General features: G+C 49.5%; 2 protein-coding genes across 15 annotated transcripts in view; one reads left to right on the forward strand and one right to left on the reverse strand.

The window, feature by feature from the left end:
• Positions 1–2,151, forward strand: part of USP20 (ubiquitin specific peptidase 20) — a 38,398-nt gene extending 36,247 nt beyond the window's left edge. The window contains exon 26 of one of the 2 annotated variants that reach the window (XM_081066290.1): positions 1,817–2,151. The gene's annotated coding sequence lies outside the window, so the exon portion shown is untranslated. The remainder of the gene's footprint in view (positions 1–1,816) is intronic. The other variant, XM_081066291.1, reaches the window with a different exon arrangement.
• A 4,905-nt stretch (positions 2,152–7,056) lies between these two features.
• Positions 7,057–20,489, reverse strand: part of FNBP1 (formin binding protein 1) — a 113,518-nt gene continuing 100,085 nt past the window's right edge. For 3 of the 13 annotated variants that reach the window (XR_013994490.1, XM_081067111.1, XM_081067107.1), the window contains 5 exons: positions 17,557–17,689; positions 16,201–16,322; positions 15,808–15,944; positions 13,871–14,029; positions 7,057–10,109 (listed from right to left, as the gene is read on the reverse strand). Coding sequence is in view for 9 of the 13 variants with exons in the window: in XM_081067111.1 (XP_080923237.1) it covers positions 10,102–10,109; positions 13,871–14,029; positions 15,808–15,944; positions 16,201–16,322; positions 17,557–17,689 (559 nt within the window). In the remaining 4 variants the exon portion in view is untranslated. Of the gene's footprint in view, positions 10,110–10,756; positions 14,030–15,807; positions 15,948–16,200; positions 16,323–17,556; positions 17,690–20,489 lie in introns of those variants that run through there. The other 10 variants (XM_081067110.1, XM_081067108.1, XM_081067105.1 and 7 more) reach the window with 5 other exon arrangements.

A 20,489-nucleotide genomic window follows, 5' to 3' on the forward strand; every position in this document is an offset into this window, starting at 1 on the left:
TCTCTGCATCACACACAGTTAATTCTGTCACTGGAGGGAAGCGTGAAGCCCGCCCCCGGGGGGCGGGGGGACGGGGAGCCATGGTGACCGCAGGTACAAAGGACCACAAAGCCTAGGGGGCTCTGCATCGCTCTCTGAAACCAGGGAGCGTCTGGGGGCTGCAGGAGCGGAAGCGCAGGCCCAGCCCCTTTAAACACCTGGCAGTGCCTGGCTTTTCTCTCCTGGAACCAGCCCCGGCCTGAGGAGCGGCGCCAGTGTCTTGGGGGGAGGCCAACAGAGCTACAGGCTGGCCCCTGCTGGCACCACGCATGGGCTTGGTGCCACTGATCAGGGGTCCCCTCCCCGACCCCAGAGGGCTCCCCTGCGGGGGGGACCTTTCCTCCTCACCGACCAACGTCCTGTCAGCATGACAGTTGCTGGTGCTGGCACTGGGAGCCCCCCGTTATAGTTCCTGCGGTTTGGGGTGGTTTTATTTATACTTTTTGGGTTTGGGCGGGGAGAGAAGACTGAGATTCTTATTACGTTAAACATTTACTTGTGAGATCCCATTAGACATGAATGTGCAGAGACACGTTTAACATAAGTGTCACGTAGGTTGTCACGCGGGGTCTCAGCTCCCGCTCCCCACATAAGAACGCAGGACATGGTGAGGCCAAAAAGGAACACCCACGGAGCCATAGGTAGGGGAGTCACACCACTATAGTCTCGCTGGCGGCTGGGCTGGAGACACAGGAAGCAGGAGCCACACTATCCGCAACCTGCCGTCCGCTTCTCTGCCAGCCAACCCCACTTGCTAACTGCAATCCGCGCTTGCAAGCTCAGCCCCCATTTCCTGCTAGCGTAGCCACAGCAGTTATATTAGTGGCCAATGGCTCACTAGTTACAGCTGACGGCCAACTAGCCACAGCTGATGCCATCTACTACCCGAGCCAGCACCTTTCCACGTGAGGCCAAGAGCCTGGAAACTGCTCTCCTGGCCCTGTCCCCACAATAAGGAATGATGAAAGGGTGACAGTCCCTATCCCGTCATGCAGGGTGTCATGCAGGTTCTCTGGTCCCGCTCCCCGCACAAGAACGCAGGACATGGTGAGGCCAAAAAGGAACACCCACGGAGCCATGGATAGGGGAGTCACACCACTATAGTCTCGCTGGCGGCTGGGTTGGAGACACAGGAAGCAGGGGCCACACTATCCGCAACCTGCCGTCCGCTTCTCTGTCAACCAACCCCACTTGCTAACTGCAATCCGCGCTTGCAAGCTCAGCCCCCATTTCCTGCTAGTGTAGCCACGGCAGTTATATTAGTGGCCAATGGCTCACTGGTTACAACTCATGGCCAACTAGTCACAGCTGATGGCCATCTACTACCCGAGCCAGCACCTTTCCACGTGAGGCCGAGAGCCTGGAAACTGCTCTCCTGGCCCTGTCCCCACGCCCCTCTCCCCCGATATGTGCCATTGCCAGTTCCAGAGGAACCCCTGAGCCCTCCTGAGCTCACCTGCCACCTTGCCCTCCCCGGAGATGACGCCAGGCCCACATTTCCTCCATCCTCACTTTTCTTTATAGTTTCACTACATACGTGTGTGTCAGCAGTATTTTAGCTGTGCTTACAGTTGAATATTGTTAACTGTGGGATTCCATGGCACGTATTTTGTGACTGGCTTTTCTTGTTAAACGTGGAAGATGAGAATGGAAAAGTTTTGTCTGGAGGACTGATTCTGGAGGCTTCGAGACATTCATTTGTTCTACAGGAAGGTGAGAGAAATAGGTAGCAACTGGCCTTAAAACGCTTCCTTTATGTTTTCGCTTGGAATACCAGGTTTTCAAGTGGCTCAGCCAAACAGATGATGGAATCTGAAGACAAAACAGGAGTCTGTGGATGTTCACCTCACAGCCCCAGCGAAGACAGGAAGCGCTGGGCTCAGGGGAGGCCACATCCGGTCTTCTTTCTCCCACGGGCTTTTGCCCCCGCCCCCGCCCTCAGCGCGGACTCGCTCCAGCTGCACCACTCTCTGGAGCTGGGAGTTTGTAAACCAACTGCACCGGTACCCGCTGGCCTTTCCACCTGCCTGTACTTCTGCTCATAAACCTGCATCAGAAATACATGTGCAAGGCGCTGGCCACCCAAAATAGGTAGCTTCTTACCTTCGTTCTAGCTTGACTTCAGTGCAAACATAAATTATCCTGCGTGTCTTACACGGCCTGACTTCAAACCCCAGAGAGGCTCTGGGGAAGCCAGTGGTGGTTTGGAGTCAAAACTCCGTCTGGTTCCTTTCCCTACTAAGGTTTTACCTCCAGCAGAGAGGAGCTCCTCAGATGTAGGCACAGAACAAATGATTACCCTTAGGAAAAGTTATGCAGGGGAACCGGCAGCATTTTGCACAAAGTATGTTCAGGAAAAAAGCCCCAGGGACGTGTTAGGATGCAGTCTCCAGTCCTTCCTTGGGGTTGACACCAGGGAGCAGCCTGGATGAGGGGGTGTTTAGAAAGCCGGAACTGGGGACAGGGTTCCAAAGGACTCATGCAGGGCTCCACCAGCTGGCCTGCTGCTGCCTGCGGTGGGAGACTGTGCACACTAAGGGCAGAATGCAGGGCCCACCCAGAGGGCCCCCCACCCCACTTCTGAGGCCCAACAGAGGAGGAGGAAACCCCTGTTTTCTCCTGAAGCTTTTGGCCCTTAGGCTCTGAGGACAAAGGCACATGGGGGCCTCTCTCAGTTTGTGCTCTACCTTTTGTGGCCCAGTGACGTCCCCAGCTAATGGGAGATCATTTAAGTAAATGTCATTCATTCTACCATCTGGACAGAGACAGAGTCTTTAAACCAGGGCCTCATGGACGCAGTTCTGGACAAAGACACAAAGTGGCTGCTGGGTGCCAGTTTGCAGCCTTTGCACTTTGGTTCCTGGGCTCAGAGGGTGTTGGGAACACAGCCTGCCACCTCCCCTTCTCAGAAAAGTTGAGCAGAGGCAGGGAGAAGGCAAGGCCTCTAGCCAAGGTGGGCAGAGGCAGGGTCTGGACCTCCTCTCTGCCCTGGACACAGGGGCCGTTAACCCCCCAGACCTAATCCTGCTGTTTCTGCAGTCGTCCAGCCTCCCCCGCTCCTTCCCGCGTCCATCCCCACCTCCATCTTTGCAGCAGCAATTTAATTTGATCTCCAGGCTGTCCCGTGGATTTCACAATTCCAGGAATCCCTCTTGCTTTAATAAAAACGGGGGGGGGGGGCATACTTGAACCGCTGCCTCTGCCCACTCCCATTTCCTTCCCAGTGTTACGTGGGCACCCGGTCCTTCTCTCCTGGCACTGGCTTCTCTTCCACCAGGGGGCGGCGCCCGCCCTGTGCGCAGAGCTGGCCGGCGGGGCGGCCTCAGGTGGGGGAGGCGAGGAGATCCCAGACCTGCGGGCGGAGCCTGGCCCACAGGTCTGCTGGGTCCCCAACCCTCGGAGTCAGAAGTCTCCGTGCCTCACAGAGGCGGCCGTTCAGCGCTCACCAGAAGACAGTCGGCCGCCCTACAACGTGGTGGCCACTTGTTTCCATCCCCAGGGGGCAGAAGTGAGTCACCAGCAAGTTCAGGTGCCTGGCAGGGCCAGATGCCAACACCCCCACGTGCCTGAATGGAGTGAGTGCATGACGATGAGACAGGTGGGAAGCATTTCAGTGTTTCAGACCCGGCGAGCTCAGGTCAGGCTCCTGTCACGCAGGGTGTCAGGCGGGGTCTCAGCTCCCGCTCCCCACATAAGAACGCAGGACATGGTGAGGCCAAAAGGGACACCCACGGAGCCATAGGTAGGGCAGTCACACCACTATAGTTTCGCTGGCAGCTGGGCTGGAGACACAGGAAGCAGGGGCCACACTGTCTGCAACCTGCTGTCCACTTCTCTGCAATCCACAATCTGCCGTGCTAACTGGAGTCCGCGCTTGCCAGCTCAGCCACCATCTTCTTGCCAGCCCCCATTTTCTGCTGGCGTAGCCACGGCAGTTATATTAATGCCCAATGGCTCACTGGGTACAGCTGACGGCCAACTAGCCACAGCTGATGGCCATCCAATCACAGTTGATGGCCATTTACTACCTGAGCCGGCACATTTCCAGGTGAGGCCGAGAGCCTGGAAACTGCTTTTTGGGGCTTTGTCCCCACACTCCACCCCTACAGGCTCTCGCCTCACAATCTACGCGACAAGCGTCTTCCGCGAGGGGCCCTGTGCGAGGAGCCTGGAGGTGAATGCAATATCCTGGACACAGCCAGGCTCTCTGGGCACAGCCAGGGTTTCTCAGGGCACCACCAGTACTTCTGGGCACAGCCAGACTTCCTGGGCTTTTTACGGTACCACCAGTCTCCCTGGGCACAGCCAGGGTTTCTCAGGGCACCACCAGTCCTTCTGGGCACAGCCAGACTTCCTGGGCTTCTTACGGTACCACCAGTCTCCATGGGCACAGCCAGGACTCTCAGGGCACTGCCACTCTCTCTGGGCTCAGCCAGATTTCCTGGGCACAGCCAAGGCTCTCAGGACACCGCCACTCTCTCTGGGCTTCTCAGGGTATTGTGCTGGAACAAGAGCGGCTCACATCAAGGTGCTTACATATTCTCGATGGCGGCCGGTCAAGACACAAAAGCAAACATCCGCCAGTCCCACTACATGGTGGTACATTCCCAAACAGTCAAGCGGTCCATTAAATTAGGGATAGAAGGCAATTTCCCATAGTCCATATTCGCCAGGGCTGTCCTGAGGGTGAGGGACAACCTTGACCTCACCCTCAGCTCCCAAGGAGGACTCAGCAAGCGTTTCCTCCTGGGACAGGTCCTGCATCCGGCTGCCTCAGCAAGCACTTCCCAGCACGCAGGGCTGCAACGACCTTCGCTTTCTCTGGCCTCTGCTGGTTGGGGAACCGTCCATGTCTTCCCACCCCTCCACGGGGTCCAGCTCTCCGGCAGCTGCTCCTCCTGGTCTTCCTGAGACTGAGTGTTCATACGCACAAACTGCTCCACCACCTTTCGGAGAGCTTTGGCCGGCACCTTACCCTGCTTGCTGCGCCATGTGTCATGCAGGGAGTCAGGCGGGGTCTCAGCTCCCGCTCCCCACATAAGAGCGCAGGACGTGGTGAGGCCAAAAAGGAACACCCACGGAGCCATAGGTAGGGGAGTCACACCACTATAGTCTCGCTGGCGGCTGGGTTGGAGACACAGGAAGCAGGAGCCACACGATCCGCAACCTGCCGTCCGCTTCTCTGCAATCTGCAACTCGCACTCCGCCATGCTAACTGCAATCCGCTCTTGCCAGCCCAGCCACCATCTTCTTGCTAGCCCCCATCTGCTGCTAGCGTAGCCACGGCAGTTATATTAGTGGCCAATGGCTTACGGGTTACAGCTGATGGCCAACTAGCCACAGCTGATGGCCATCCAATCACAGTTGATGGCCATTTACTACCTGGGCCAGCACCTTTCCACGTGAGGCCGAGAGCCTGGAAACTGCACTCATGGCTCTCTCCCCACAACTCCTGTCAAAGTTGCAGGGCCCCCAAGCCCGGGGCCTGGGCCAAGCTCCCAACCAGAGCTAATGATTGCGAACAGCTGCGGAGTTGACCATCTGCTTGCCCAGCAATCTGGTGTTCTCACAGCAGCTCCCCAAGGTGGTGGGGTCCTCCCCCAAAACCCAGACACAGGCCCAAGGAGGTGGGTTCAATGCCCCCAGTCAGCACACCCAGCTCCCAGCACCTTGCGCCGGCTGGGTCGTTCAGGGAAGGTAGATTCTAAGTGAGGTGGGTGGAAACATTTCATTTCTTACACAGACGGACTGTCACGCGGGGTGTCATGCGGGCTCTCAGCTCCCGCTCCCCACATAAGAACGCAGGACATGGCGAGGCCAAAAAGGAACACCCATGGAGCCATAGGTAGGGGAGTCACACCACTATAGTCTCACTGGAGGTTGGATTCACACAACGTGCGACCTGCTGTCCGCTTTTCCGCCAATCAACCGACTCTCCTCGACTCCCCTCCCCAGCACAGCCGTGGCAGTTATATTAGTGGCCAATGGCTCAATGGTTACAGCTGACGGCCACCCAGTCACAGCTGACGGCCATTTACTACCGGAGCCAGCACCTTTCCACGTGAGGCCGAGAGCCTGGAAACTGCTCTCTGGGACTCTGTCCCCACATGGACTGAAATATGACAAAGTCCAGAAAGAACATGCTGGAAACATTCTTCCTAGATTAACCTTTTGCTGACAGGCTAGACGACAGGGCCTCAGGACAATCATGGAGTCACCTTGGTCCCTTTACCAGTGTCTCTCACTGAGAACAGTGACTTCCTGGCCCTGATGGCAGCAGCCTTCACTGAGGACTTGCTTTAAAGGCCAGTCCCATCCATGTGTGGGAGGAGGGGAAGGCCACAGTGACACCTGGCCTCTTCCTGGTGGCCTCAGCTCCCACCCTCAGCAAGTGAGTCAACCCTTGGCAAGACTGCTCGGTTCACACTCGGTGTTGTAAAGAGCCGTAGGAATAGAGGTGCGGGCACAAACCAATCTACTTCCCCGAGGCCTGGTGAGAGTTTCAAGGCTCTCCTGGAAGTGGAAGCGCGGCCTCCCCACTGTACACATGCAGGGGTGCAATGAGGAGGCCCCCTGTCCTTCAGTGCTGTGCACTGACTGTGCTTCCCAGAAACCAGTGATTATTCCAGCCAAGCCTCCCAGGGTGGGCTTGAGCGCTTGTGATACCAGACTGCCAAGGAAACGCAAACATGCTCCAATTTCCCACCCACCCCCCAACACCCAACAATAGGGTCTCTGAAAACCTAGAGTAGCTGCTAGCTGAATTTGCATGCAAAAAGCATTCCTGGTTATAAGAAGCCTCCCCAAGTCCCTGGACTGAGCCCACCCGTGTCTGACAGCTTCCCTCCCCACCCCGTAGGTGGGGGTGGTAGCTAGAGCTAGCAAGGCCGAAAGTCCCTACCCAGCAGATGGCAACTACATGGAGCTTGTGTTGCGGTGCAGAGCGGAGTCGGCCCCAGGAGATCACACTGCTTTCCTGGCGCGGGGCACCACTGTACAATAAAACAGTCCCATGATACCCTGCCAGAAGTTATACTTTTATTTAACATTTAAAGGATTAACATATAGTTACAAGTCAATATAAGCTTTCCAATGGAATACTTTATTTGGTTTAATTCCATCTCCAGAGACAAATGGGCAATTCGAGAACCTTTACAACGGCAATGGACTGTGACAACATTGAAATGCCTCCAAAGTTTAGCATTAGTGCAACACACACGCATAAACCAAAAAGTTTAAAGGTGCTCAACATCAGATGAAAATAGAATCTTGGGTCACGTTTTTAAAGAAGTTTTTTGAATGATAGAAGCACAGGAGGCAGAGTCATTAAGTTTGAAACCAAAATTCCTGGAAAAATACTTAGCATCAACGTAACTTTTTCATGTTCAGTAAACTTTCTTCTGTAATTACAGATGTTCCCAAAAGGCATTGGTGGCCTCTGTGCTCCGGCTGGTGAGACAAGCTACTTACGGGCTTCTGTTGCCTGAGCATAACGACCCGAAAGCTTCAAGACGAGCAGGGTAAAAACCCAAAGGAACACCCCGTTATAGCGTTCCATGTCGTTTAACAGTATCTCATCCTGCACAGGGAAAAACTGGATGGATGACAAGTCCGCCTCCCTCTCGTTTTGTTTTGAAGTCATTTTCAGGGCAGGTTCTTTAAAAACTTCATCATTCTTACAACATGATGTTCTGGCATTGGTAGAGAAATGATAGGCAGTGGACAGGAGGGAGACCGAGAAGCATATGGGGAATTCCACGTTTCTACTCTATGTGAACTGCTCCATAGTAAGAGGTGACTTCACAGTAGGATTCCCAGAGTAAAGGGTACATCTCAACTATCGGATATTAACTTCCTTCCTTTCATAAGCCCAGCTGGTATAGCACGGCCCTTTCCATGCAGCTGCACAGATTGGTAGAGGAGCAAACACCAAGGTGAACGTTGAAAAGCACTCATTATTCATTCTGTCTTGGACGCAGGTGGTACAGAAGAAAAAAAAGGGGGGACAGGGGATCCAGGAGGACACAGTATATTCTACACTGGGTTTAACAGACATTAAAAGGACACATAGAAGCTGCAGCTTCTACCTTTTCCCCTATGTTGCAAGAAATTAATCTATCCTGACCCATAATATGGAAGATGCAATGCACATGCATTACTGAGGCTCTAAGATCCGATTTTTAAAAACCATTAGCATCCTTGTGGAGAGTGGTCAGCTGAATTTGGTGAAATTCAAAAGATCCTGGAGAGATCCGGTTCCCTCGCCAACGGAGGAGCCCGGGGACCGACTGTTCACATTAACCACGCACCTGGTCTGCAGGTGAGGCCCTGACTCGTCTCACCTTTGGCATCTGGCTTCAGTGTCACCTGCCACGCCTGTCCTCTTGCAAGACTGCTGCAGGCTACAGTGGGCTACCCACCCTGGTGACCAAAAGCTGCTGCTGCTGGAGCAGACCTGAGACGCCCCGGCTGCAGGTCCCCTGGGCCTGGCTCCACTTCCGGGTGAGAAAGAATGACAGGACCCAAGCTCCATCACTCACGAGCTCTCAACCTGAGGCCACTTCCTCTTTACCTGCTTACGTCAGGCACTTGCTTGCTTGTGGTTCTAGTCAGTGTGGGTTGACTGAGCTGCTCCCGGAGGGTGGTGTGTGGTCAAGCCTGGTTTGCTGAGAAGGGCCGTTGTCCTGCCACTAAACACAGGCCCAACCCTCGGGACCCACCGTTTCTGTCCCTGACCCTTTGGCTCCCGTAAGACTTCCTTATTTTAGATTCACACATGTCGAGAAGACTTGAGGATGCTTGAGGCGACCACCAAAGCCAAACAAAAGAAGCAAGAGGCCCAACTTCATCCTTGGGCTTCTGATGGTGTTTTGTTCACAGACACCCACAGCCAGTGACTCTTCTCGACTGTGTCTGCACCAGAAAAAGAGAAGTGACATGGCTCCAAGGCTTGAGTGGCCACAGGCTACATGGCCTCACGTTTTCCTCAACGACCCCTAAGAGGAAGGAAACGGAGCTCAAACAGCAAAGTCAGTTAACTCCGCGTGGCCTGCAGAGCACGTGATAAATGCAGAGGCTGGAGCCGTAGGACCACTTGAACCACAAGAAGCACAGGGTATTTGGTGACAAAAATGCTCAAATCCTACGATGCAAATCTTGGAATTCGTGGAACAAGGGAATTTTCTCTTTGCGACGAGCTAATGCACAGGCGAGACACGTGTTCCCCCAGCGTCACGTCTGCAGTTGTCACCCGCAGGGAGACGGTGTGGAGAAGCTGGACTGGGGTGTTCCTCGAGCCCTTGAACGGTGGACACAGGACAGACAGCAGGGCTGGCCCGCAAGCTGGATCTGACTTCCAGCGTGGATGTTTCTGGGCCACTGGAAACAGGGCCCCAAACAAAAACGTGCGTGCATACATGTGGGTGCGCCCCAGCGGCCACCACCGACACTCAGGCCATGAAATGTTGCAAGGGCCAATCAGTGTTTAGTGTGAGATGAAACCCCATCATCAGGAAAGGCTGCTCAGTGGACGTGGGAACGATGGGTAATTTGTAATGTAAACGACATGACACCAGCGATGACACTCGGGCACTCGGTCCACGCGGCGCGTGACTGACCCTCGTCCAGGTTCTGTCAGTCTCCCCAGGAGACCAGTGGCAAAGTTTTCACGAAAGGCACAGAGTGAACCGTGGATGGGCCAGGACGGGCCGGGTGGACTGAGAGCCAAGGTAGGAGCCAGGGGACGAGGGAGTGCGGGTCTAGCTGCCTTCCATGGTCCTGTGTGGGGTGGGGACCCGGATGGGGACAGACCTGCCCCCAAGAGTTGGCCAGACTGGGCCATAGGAGGGGCTGGGCTGCGAGGAACATGCTGTAAAAAGAAAAGAAAGAAAAGGCAAGCAGCTGCATGGTGTGGGGATGTCACTTCAGGCTGAGGTGCCGAGGGCCGTGCCCCAGCCCAGCCGAGAGCTGTCTGTTCACGTGCGCGCCAGGCCTGTGGAGACAAGCAGACTGAAGGATTTCTCCTGGGACGCTTCCCCCGTGGCTCTGGCTCCGTAACCACCTTTAAGAATCTACAACACAAAAAGAAAGAAAGAAAAACATGTGTTAGAGGGGAAGGCCCAAGGTCAGGGGCGGGCATTCTGCAGCTCAAGGCAAACTGCACCGCCCTGGGGGGGGATGGGTAGGGAGGGGGCGGGTTGGGGGCAACTTGAGAGCAATTGGTTACCACAGGCTCCCACAGATAAGGAACTTTCACGGTTTTAGCTCCCATCTTTCCTTTCAAGAAGCCCACGTAGACAAAGGAGGAACCCATCCACCCCACGTCATCTTTCTAATACATTGAGTTTTGAGAGAAAGGCCACCAGCTTCCCAGAACGGTGCAAGGAGCTCAAAGGCGGATTCGCTCTCAGATGGGCACCCTTGGTTCTTTACCAGTAAAACGTACAACCTCTGGTGAAAAGGCAAGCTGTCCCTCCATATCTACTCCCCACAAACAGTGAAAGTTCTTCATCTTGGGGTGGGAAGAAGACAGACCAGGGAGACCTTGGAGCCCTTAGGTGCACACAGGGTAGAAACAGGAGGGGGAAAGGGCAGAATTTTTAAAAAGCATTTGGCTAGAAAATTCCCCATTACTGAAGATGAAAGAGGTAAATACTTGGGATACACAGAATCACTTTCTCAGAAAGGTGAAAAATCATTTAAAATACACAACACGGAGAAAAAATACAATGTTTATTAGAGAGGCAGATACGAGGGTACAACTAAAAGGTGCCAGACAGATTCTTGTCTGTTAGGATAAGAATAGAGAGAGACAACCATGTTGGCCGTATTGGAACAAAACTTACTCAGAACCCAAGTGTCTACAATAAACTCAAGGGTGGACCAGCCGGCAGGGCCCTAGCTAGCAGTGAAACAGTCCTTCCGGCTTCCCCAGCGGTTACAAAAACAAAAAGGTCACTTTTAGGCAGCAGAGTCACCAATAAAACAAACAGATAAAAGAGTCAAACGTTAAAACAACGAATTCAAGTAATCCTTTTAGTTTTTAAATTGCAGTATATACAAATATATTGGGGAGGGGGATTGTGGACATATTTAACAGAAAGCAATTGAAAAAAACAAACCCAACCATAAAAGAAGACAGTCACAATCCAGTTGACCAGGGAAAGTTCCCCTAAACTAAATATTTTGGCAATTATTAAATAGTCACATCGGAGACGACACACACACACACACACACAGCACGGGTGTTGCTGAAAATAAAACAACTGCATGGAGTTGTGGGCCTTGGGAAGCAGCTGGAAGGCAGGCGGTGTCGGTGGGGGAGGCGGACGGACTTAGACGCACGAGAAAGGCTTCTCCACACACATCAGTCATTGCTAAGTGTAGCTCTAAAATGAAAGGAGGTAACTTTATAAACAAGCTGGGGCTTTGCTTCTTTTTATTGACAGGTTAACTATTGGAGGACAGCAAAGTATACTTTGGGCGAATGGGAACATTCCTGATCCTTCGGGATTTGTTTGAATGCTTTTGCTCATGTTTCACGCATTGATGAGATGGGATGGGACTGAAACCACAAAATGTCTTCCACCATTTTATCACCTTGACACAGACGCGTGGGCTACAGGGTCTGGGGCGTACAACTTACATTGATGACCACAGTTCAGGTGCCCAAACCAACCCCCCCAAACCAACTGTGCTATTTTCTGAGTCCAATTTGCACAACACCAAAGGAAAAAAAACCCAAAAAAGCAAAATTAAAAAAAAACAAACAAACCTTCATGGAGTGCTATACTTTTCAGGGCAGGCTTTTCAAAGGCTAATACTGTTTTACCCCAATTTAAGACTTTTTCAGTGTTTAAGTTTGCCTTCTCCAGTATCGTCCATAGTCTGGAAAGGAGTTCCTCACTGGAGAGAAAGGTTAGGTTTTCATCCCATAGGGTCTCCCCTTTCAGTTGGTTACACGCCTAAAACTGTGACTTCCTGCCCATGAAAACACACCCCTGTGGTTTAAGGATCAGCTGATTTGTCTCCTTTGTGCTGCAATAGTTAAAAAGGGGGGCTGAAACAGTTCCCCAGAGAGGTCTGGGCTCAGGTGAGTGGCTTTATTGATATTATGTAAGCAAAGGTATATAATTCCAAAGAAATCTGAATTATAAAATTATATTTTAAAAATTAGGCTGACCGATGTTGGTTTCCTGCTTTTGATACTGCATTGTAATCGTTGTCAGATGTAACCACCGAGAGGAAACTGGGTGAAGGGTACCCGGATCTCTCTGTGCTATCTTTGCAAGTTCCTGAGATTCTATAATTATTTAAAAATAAAAAGCGTTTTAAAAATTAGGCTGTCATTAAGTAAAGATTACTAAATTCCACCTTGATGGCCCTTGTGAGAAATATAAGCGAACTTTCTGCTGGAATCTGCAACACGCACTGTAACTCCTGCCAGGTCCTCAACCCACGATGTATTGCCCTCACTTTTAAAGTCAGCTCCAAATTGGCTTATAAAAGGAGTCCACGGTGTCGAGGCAAAGAGCTAACTTCCCATTTAAAAGCAGGAAGGATACGAATCGTTTTCAAATAAAAAGAGCCAAATCAAAAGAGAATCTCGACACTTTCACTGTGACCCATTTAATAGCTGATCTCCATGATCTCAGGGTAATTTGCAAAATGGGCACAAACACTGGGCTTGGTACCCAGCCATCCATAGGACCAATTTCACCACTTACCCTGCCAGCTTCAAAATGCAAATCCCCATGTGACCTAGATTCCTTTCAAGAGGGTGAAACATTTTATTTTATTCTGGCTACTGTTAATTCTACAAAACGAGCAAGCAATTCTAACATGGTTTTCAGTAAATTCACTTTGGGTGTTAAAGATACCAATGTTTAAAAGAAAAAACAATTCTCCCTTTGAAAAGCTTTGTGTTGGAGTCTATATCTGCAGAAGTAGACGCTGTTCACTCTCCTCACAGCCACACCCAGGACGTGTCATCTGAATACAGCTCCACTTGCCACACAACCTGAGCAGAACAAAAACTAAGTACGCTATTTTTACGTAAGTTTATCTAAACAGCACTACCAGCACACCTGATAACTGTCAGCTGGAAGAGAGCAGGTCACTAGCCGTGTGTAAAAATCAGATGGGTAACTGACCAAACCTTTCCAGGGATCAAATAGACAGACTAGGATAATCCCGATAAAAATTCACACTTTTGGTACCAATAAAACAATTTTCTTATTTTCTTCTTTACTCAAGTGGGGAGTGGGGGTGGGGGGTTGGGGGATAGGAGCTTTTATTTATGACTTCCTCCGAAGTGAAGGATGGTAAAATTTAACAAAGTAGCACAGTTCAACTTATGGTTACAAAATGTAACATTCTAAGGTAGTTCGATTGGTGTCGGATACAGATACTAGATATAAATAAGAAAACGGAAGTCTTCTGCACCTCTGCGATGTGTGCGGAGTTTGAAATTCAGAAATATTGATTAGAAGCTAGAAGGCGGCTAGTTTTGTTTTGTTTTGTTATCTACAGATACTGCCGAAAGCAAAAATGTTTGTCAGATTTCAAATGACACGGTTGTAAATTGGCAGTTGGCAGCATTCCACATAAATGTCATCAGCAAGTGAAACTTGATTATAGTCAGGACTAGACAGGGAAAGTCGGAGGGAGGGGCCTGAAGTCACTGAGTGGCTATGTGACAACACGGCCGGCCGCACGCTCCATCCAGTCTTTTGAAGAACTGCCTGCAACAGTCACAGTTGTGGGGAGAAACAACTCCAATTTTTTTAAGGTTTTTTTTTTTTAAAGTTGTATTAAATATAAGTCTTAGCACCTTTGGCATTTTTGTCCAAATAGACTTCGACGTATGAAGTGGGGACATAACCCTCTTCGTCTTCACTTCTCCGAATGCGGGTCCACCCATCACCTTTGTCTTCCTCTATAACATAGAGCGTTTCTCCTTCGACCACTGAAATGGTTCCTTCATTCTGACCTGGAAAAGCCGTATCAGAATATATTAGGTTTCTGGTAAAACCCAGGTCGAGAGCAAACGGAGTTTTGCAGTGAATCTGGTAAAAGCCCGGGTCGGTCCTCAGATGCTGTGGCCCCTTCCCCATCACCCTGACACTTTCTCCTCCCACACAGAAACCTCCGGTCCTCGCCTTCCATCTCTCTAAGGACCCTTCTCTAATTCCTCCTGGGAGCCTTCTCTCAGCCCTTCCCGGACGGCAGATACTTTCCCAGGGGAACCCTCTGCTCCTCTACTCTTCCTCTCTCTCTTGGGGTAAAAGTGTTCCCATGTATACACCTCTTTATACATTGTCCCCACTTCTTTCTCTATTCCGGGTCTTTTCTGTAGCTAAGGCTCCCCTTCTCCCTCTGCCTGAAGCATATCTCAGCCTGGATGTTGCCGTGACTCTGAAACACAACATGGGTAGACCTAGGCTCCCGAGCCCCCACCCCCCTTCACACACACACTAGATCCTCCTCCTACGTTCCCATTTCAATGGGCATCTATCTCCACTGTCCCAGGAGGCAACTTAGGGATCCATCTTTGATCCCCTCCCCTTTTTATTCCCACTTCCAATCAGCCCTGAGTCTGAGCAGAGTGTTTACTGCAGTATCTCTGGGTTCATTTCTTCATCGAGGCTCCCAGCACCATTGGCTGAGCTCATTTCAGAAGACAAGCTACCATTGCCCAAACAGTGTTCTGAAAGACAAACTGTTCAGGGAGCTGTACGTAGGGGTGCTATGGGGACCCAGGGGGGTGGAGGAGATGTTTTGGACTGAAGTAAAATTGGCAATATTTAACTCGGTGCTTCTCTTTCTTGTTTTGTCACAATGAATATTTAGTGTATTAAAGGCTCTGATAAGTCCTGCAGTGAAGATACCTGTACAGTTTACTTGTCCCAGGGCTTCCCCAACTTAGATGAACTGACTGCTTCTTTCTGAGCACCCTTAGAACATTCTGCGGGACATTGATTTGATTCAAGGTTCATCAGGTTAGGGAACACTCGGCTTGTCTTTCTAACCATTATCCCTCTTCTATGGTTGCTCCTACACATATGACAGTAAATGTCCTAAGGTACAGCTCTGATCGCGTCAAGCCTCTGCTCAAATACTTTCAATAGCTCCTCAATGTGTGCCCAGTGAAATCCAAATGCTTCTCTTACCCAACCCCCCATGGGCATCGCGTACTTTCTAGTCTGCTATTACCCCTAAGACATCTGAGCTCCAGCCTCATGAACCCCACGCCCTCCTCACATCCATGTTTGGCATCACCCAGGCCTCTGATACATTGCAGCTCAGAGAGTTCTCTAAATTTCCTTCCGGAAGTGATCTCGTCCTCCCGTGACACCCCATCACTTTGTACCCTCCTCTCGTAAATGCTGCAAGCTGCCCTCTCCTATCCACACATCCGCTTTCTTTCTCCAAGGGTGGGTACCACTCCATGCCACCTGCATCCCAGCCCTTCAGGAGTCTTTACATGACAGGAGCTCTATAAACATTGAATGAATGGATGGAATAATCATTTTATACTATCTGCTATAATTGAGCTCACTGAAAGGTATTAAATGATATGGGCCAATAGGCAAAATATACTGAATAATAACTGAATCCACTGAGTAATAATAATAGTAAATACGATGAGCGGAACGAGAGTAGTAAGAGAGCGTTTTGGAAGGCTTCAAAAGAAAAGCCGGATCGCAGAAAGAGCAGAGTGACTCGGACAGTTTGTGAACAGCGGGGGGATCTGGCGTGAAGCGTTACCGTCGAACGTGTAGAGGGCTTTGCAAGTCCCTATGGCAGGTAGAGGTTCCTCGTCGTCAAACTCGTCATCGAAATCCGTGGCCAGCACCTTCACCTCGCTCTCCTGACTCTGCTCCTCCGTGTAACTGCCATCCGGGCTGCTCAAGAAAGGAAAACACACAGCAACTATAGCCACTGGCCCCAGCGAGGACGCAGATTCAGCCCCCAAGACCCCAGTGCTGGCCACCCACCCAGAGTGATTGCTGAAAACGTCGAGGCAAAAACCGGCACCCTGGGAAGAAGCCCAGGTCTGTCGCCACAGACACACTGGTATCCAACAAGGGTCTGATGGTCATTTTCAAGTCCCAGAATTGAGAAATAAAGGCAGGCAGCAGGGCTGTACAGATACTGTACCTCTCCCGGTCTTGGGCGCAGTTGTTGACGGGTGGGGCGGTCTGGCCATCGTACATGCCGCTCTGTCGGCGGCCCTGCTCGCTCCGCGCTGGGAGCCTGCCCTCCACCTCAGCCAGCCAGGCCTGGAAACGAAAGCCGTGAGACTCCGGCCTCAGCGGAGGGTCCCCCCGTGGAGGCTGACGGTCCCAAATTCAGGCTGCTCTTGATCCCTGAAGCTCATCCCAGAGGACCAGGTGGGGCAGGGGCCCCAGTGTTATTTGCATCCAACTGTATAAATGTACTCAAAGGCGACTGCTTCCATTTCATCCCACGTGAGAGAAGCGGAAGTAAATGTATTCAGCTGCTCACCATGTGGCAGGAAGATGTGATTTCGGACAAGTCTCTTCTAGTTCCATCTGGTTCCCAAGCTTCTGTGACCATGAGGTCACCCTGGGATACAGGACGGTACTGCCACACTTGAGCAAGGACTGAGTTTGAGAGCTATACTCCCCACCCCACTCCCCCTTTTTTGAAAAGAGTGTAATGTTTTTTAACAGTGAAGACACTTCTCCACAGGAAAATTCAAAGTAGATAAATTTACCCTCAGTAACATTTGAACTAATTACTCTACTTAAGTTACAATTGAATAGTTACACTGTTCAAAAGGCAAAAGAATACAAATGATCAGAAAAGGACGTTTCTAGGTTCTAAAAACTCAAACTTACTGACCGATTCTAGAAACATTCTTGATAGAAATAGCCTATTCTGATTGGAGTGATCAGTTCTTAATCTATTTTTCCATGCTCTGTAGTCTAAGTGCGGGGTGGGGGTGGGGTGGGAGGGGAGCCTTTGCCCACAGCGTTCAAGTACTTCTGTCTCTCCTTAAAACATTTATTGAGATGTTTTCAGAAATGAGCGTTTCCTACTCATTTCTCATTTGTATTTCCAACTGGTTTTCACATATATAACCTTTTGATAATAGGTCCTCTGAAAGAACAATAACATATTTGAATTAATGTTTTGTGTCTTTTGGTTCCCTGAGATGATGGACGATGACACACTCCCAATGACACACATTATTAATATGAGATGAAGTAGAACAAACTTCAGTGAAATATTTAAATTGAAAAACAACACTGCATACAAAAAAATACAACTTTCAGGGGTGTCACTTTCAAGGGACACAATTAAAATGGGACATGCTGAAAAGCAGAACACTCAGTGGATTTTTCCTTTTATCATAACTCAAGAATCACCCTGCCATTTCCAGCCACAACTCCCTCAGGGACAGAAATGCTGGCGCTCTGTACCCACAGTCACTGCACGACACCAAGCCCCTCTTCTGTTTCTATTTTTGTAACAGCAGCTTTCTCATACCTCAAATTTCTGGGCCTCCAGGCGCAGTTTTTCAATATTTTGGCTGACTTCTGTTAATTTGTGATCCAAACTGGCGGGGTCTCCCATTTGAGGATTCTTGAGGTAAACGTCCTTCATTTTTGTTATGGCCTCTCTGAAAAGAAAGGATGAGCGGGACGTGGGGAAGGTTAATGTCATCAGCCAATCATATTCTCCCACCACCTTGAAAACTATGCGGAGACTGAAGGTAGATGGAAAGGAACGCGGAGGTCAGCCTCCCTTCTGAGACCTCCCTGTAGGGAGCCTGCCACCAGGGTTTATACCATCTTGAGACCGCCATTAAAACTTCAGTTGCCTTTTCTGAATGGTATCTCCCTATTGTCTTCAGCAAATGAGAAGCATACATCCCCCCTGCCTTTGCCCAAACAACACTAAAAACAAACAAAACCCAAGTATTTCCACGTGCACATTCTTCATCCAACCAAAACTGCAGCTGGCCTCCTGTCTTGCGGGCAGCAATGTGTTGACCACATGAAGAAGCAGTTCATGCTCTGAAAATTTTATTACACATTATTTCGACTAGTAAGAAACCGAACCCACAGATGGGATCCAGGACAGGCGAGCGACATTCTTAAAGCTACAGTGTTGCCAGGTCTCCGCACCTTCCTGAAATCCTGCTTTGGAAGCCCCGCCCACAGCAATCTAAGGGAGGGACCCCTAGAGAAGCGTGGCCGGCAGGCGCCCGTTATCTCTAGAACCAAAGAGCTCTATGAACTTCAACTCGGGCTGCAAGGGGGTCTCAGTAAGGTTTGAGTTCTGGGACGTTTAGAGCAAACGAATGCCAAGTTTAATGAGCTTCCGCAAAAGAAAATCTAAACCAATTATACAACATAAGACCAACAAACCAAACCATATTTTGAGTCATGGGAAACAGCTCAACTGAAAACACAGAAACAACAGGAAGAGAATTTCCACAAGTCCTCGCCACCCCTCTGCCCGCTTCCTCCTTCCTCGCATCTGAGCCCCTACATCCTGCCTCCTGCTCCCCCCCCCCCCGGAGGCCCCCCACCAGAGCCAGATCCTGCACTCCCAGGCCCCTTACTTTGCATTCCTTCCTTTCTTTCCACAGCACTGTACCATTTTCCAACATTATGTACTTTATTATTAGGCTTATTGTTTATTGCCTGTCTTTTCCTACTAGAATGGAAGCTCTTTGAGGAAGCCTGAGAGACTCAAGCTCTTAACTTCTCGGTCTGCAGGGTCAGGACAATACCTGGCACATAGGAGAAGCTCAATAAACATTTGTGAGATGAATAAATGTTCTTACAACAAATAGTAACGCCCTCCACCTTGACAAAACTCCTCTCCACGTCACACCTACACTCCAGCTACTGCCCTATTTCTCAGCAAACCTTCTCAAGAGTTGTCTAAATTCACTATCTTCATTTCTCCTCCTCCCTGTCTCCCCTGATCAAGCTCTTCAGCAGTTTAACTTTGTTCATCTTTTCAAGGAACCAACTTTTCGATCTGTTGATCTTCTCTGTTGAATGTGTATTTTTCTATTTAATTAATTTATACTCTTTACTACTTCCTTTCTTCTATTTTCTTTGGTTCAACTTGCTATTCTTTTTCTAACTTCTTGAGATGGATTGTTAGCTCACTGAGTTTTAGTGCTCTTTGTTTTCAATGTGAATGGAAAGCTACACATTTCCCTTGGTAAACATGGGAAACACCAGAGACACAGGTAGGATGTGTTAACGTTCAGTTGTTTCATATATTTCAAATATCTAGCATGATTTCTTCTTTACAGTCTATGAGTTATTTAGAGCTACACTTCCTGAATTTTGGGGATTGGTCTCCGGCTTCATTGCAGGCTGTAGAGAACATACCTTGAATGGTATCTAGCCTTGGATGTCTGGTCAGGTTTACATTATGAAAACCAGGATATGCTCAATTTTGGGAAATGTTCTATGTGTGCTTGAAAAGAATGTGTATCGTGCAGTTATTATATGTGTATCAGGTCAATTTTATGAACTACATTATTCAAATATTGTATCCTGACACTTGTTAACCTTTTGTACCAATTACTGCGACAAGTGCATTGAAAATCTCCTACTCTGATGATGCATTTGTATTTCTTGTAGCGAAAGGTTAAGAGCATAGTCTTTCTAGGTTTCGAGGTTACACTGTTATGGTCCTTACACATTTAAAGTTTTATTATCGTCCTGATGAACTGAGCCATTTGTTATTTGAATCGTTTATTATTATGAAGTTGATCCTCTTAGTTGAACAGTTTGGGTTTTTGTTTTCTTTTTTGACCTGGAAGTTAAGTCATCACACCGTTTATTTTTGGTTGGCATTCACATGGTATGTATTTTCCATTCGTTTACTTTCAATTTTTCTATATGTTATGAGTTGACATATCTTTTGTAGAGAGCATACAGCTGGATTTCGCTTTTTTTGTCCACTCTAAAAAACTCTTTAAATGGGAACATGCAGTCTCTTTACATTTAACATATGGATTCATTGTATTTTACAAACACTGATGTGCCAGGCATTGTCCTTAGCACAGACACGTGTCATCCTCACACAGACTGTCACATTAACTCCCTTTTAAAGATGAGGAAACCGAGGTACCAAGAGGTTAAGGAGCTTGTCCAAAGTCTGCGATAAAAACACAGAGAATCAGATCTAACATCCGAATTTGTGCTTTTCATTTGTCTTGCCTAGTCTATGTACTTTTTCTCTCCTTTATTGCCTTTTTTGGATTATTAAAAAAGTTCCCAGATCATGTCACCTCTGCTGAAAACTAATGTTTTCTGCACAAAACGTAAGTTGCATGAGAACAAGGGTTTTTATATGTTTTGCTCATTGCTTTTCCCTTGGTGCCTAGAATATTACTTGCACTCAGTAAATGCTCTGTGAGTAGTCATTAAGTGAACAGGTGAATGTGA

This window comes from Rhinolophus hipposideros, assembly GCF_964194185.1.
Source record: "Rhinolophus hipposideros genome assembly, chromosome: 11".
Lineage (NCBI taxonomy): Eukaryota > Metazoa > Chordata > Mammalia > Chiroptera > Rhinolophidae > Rhinolophus > Rhinolophus hipposideros.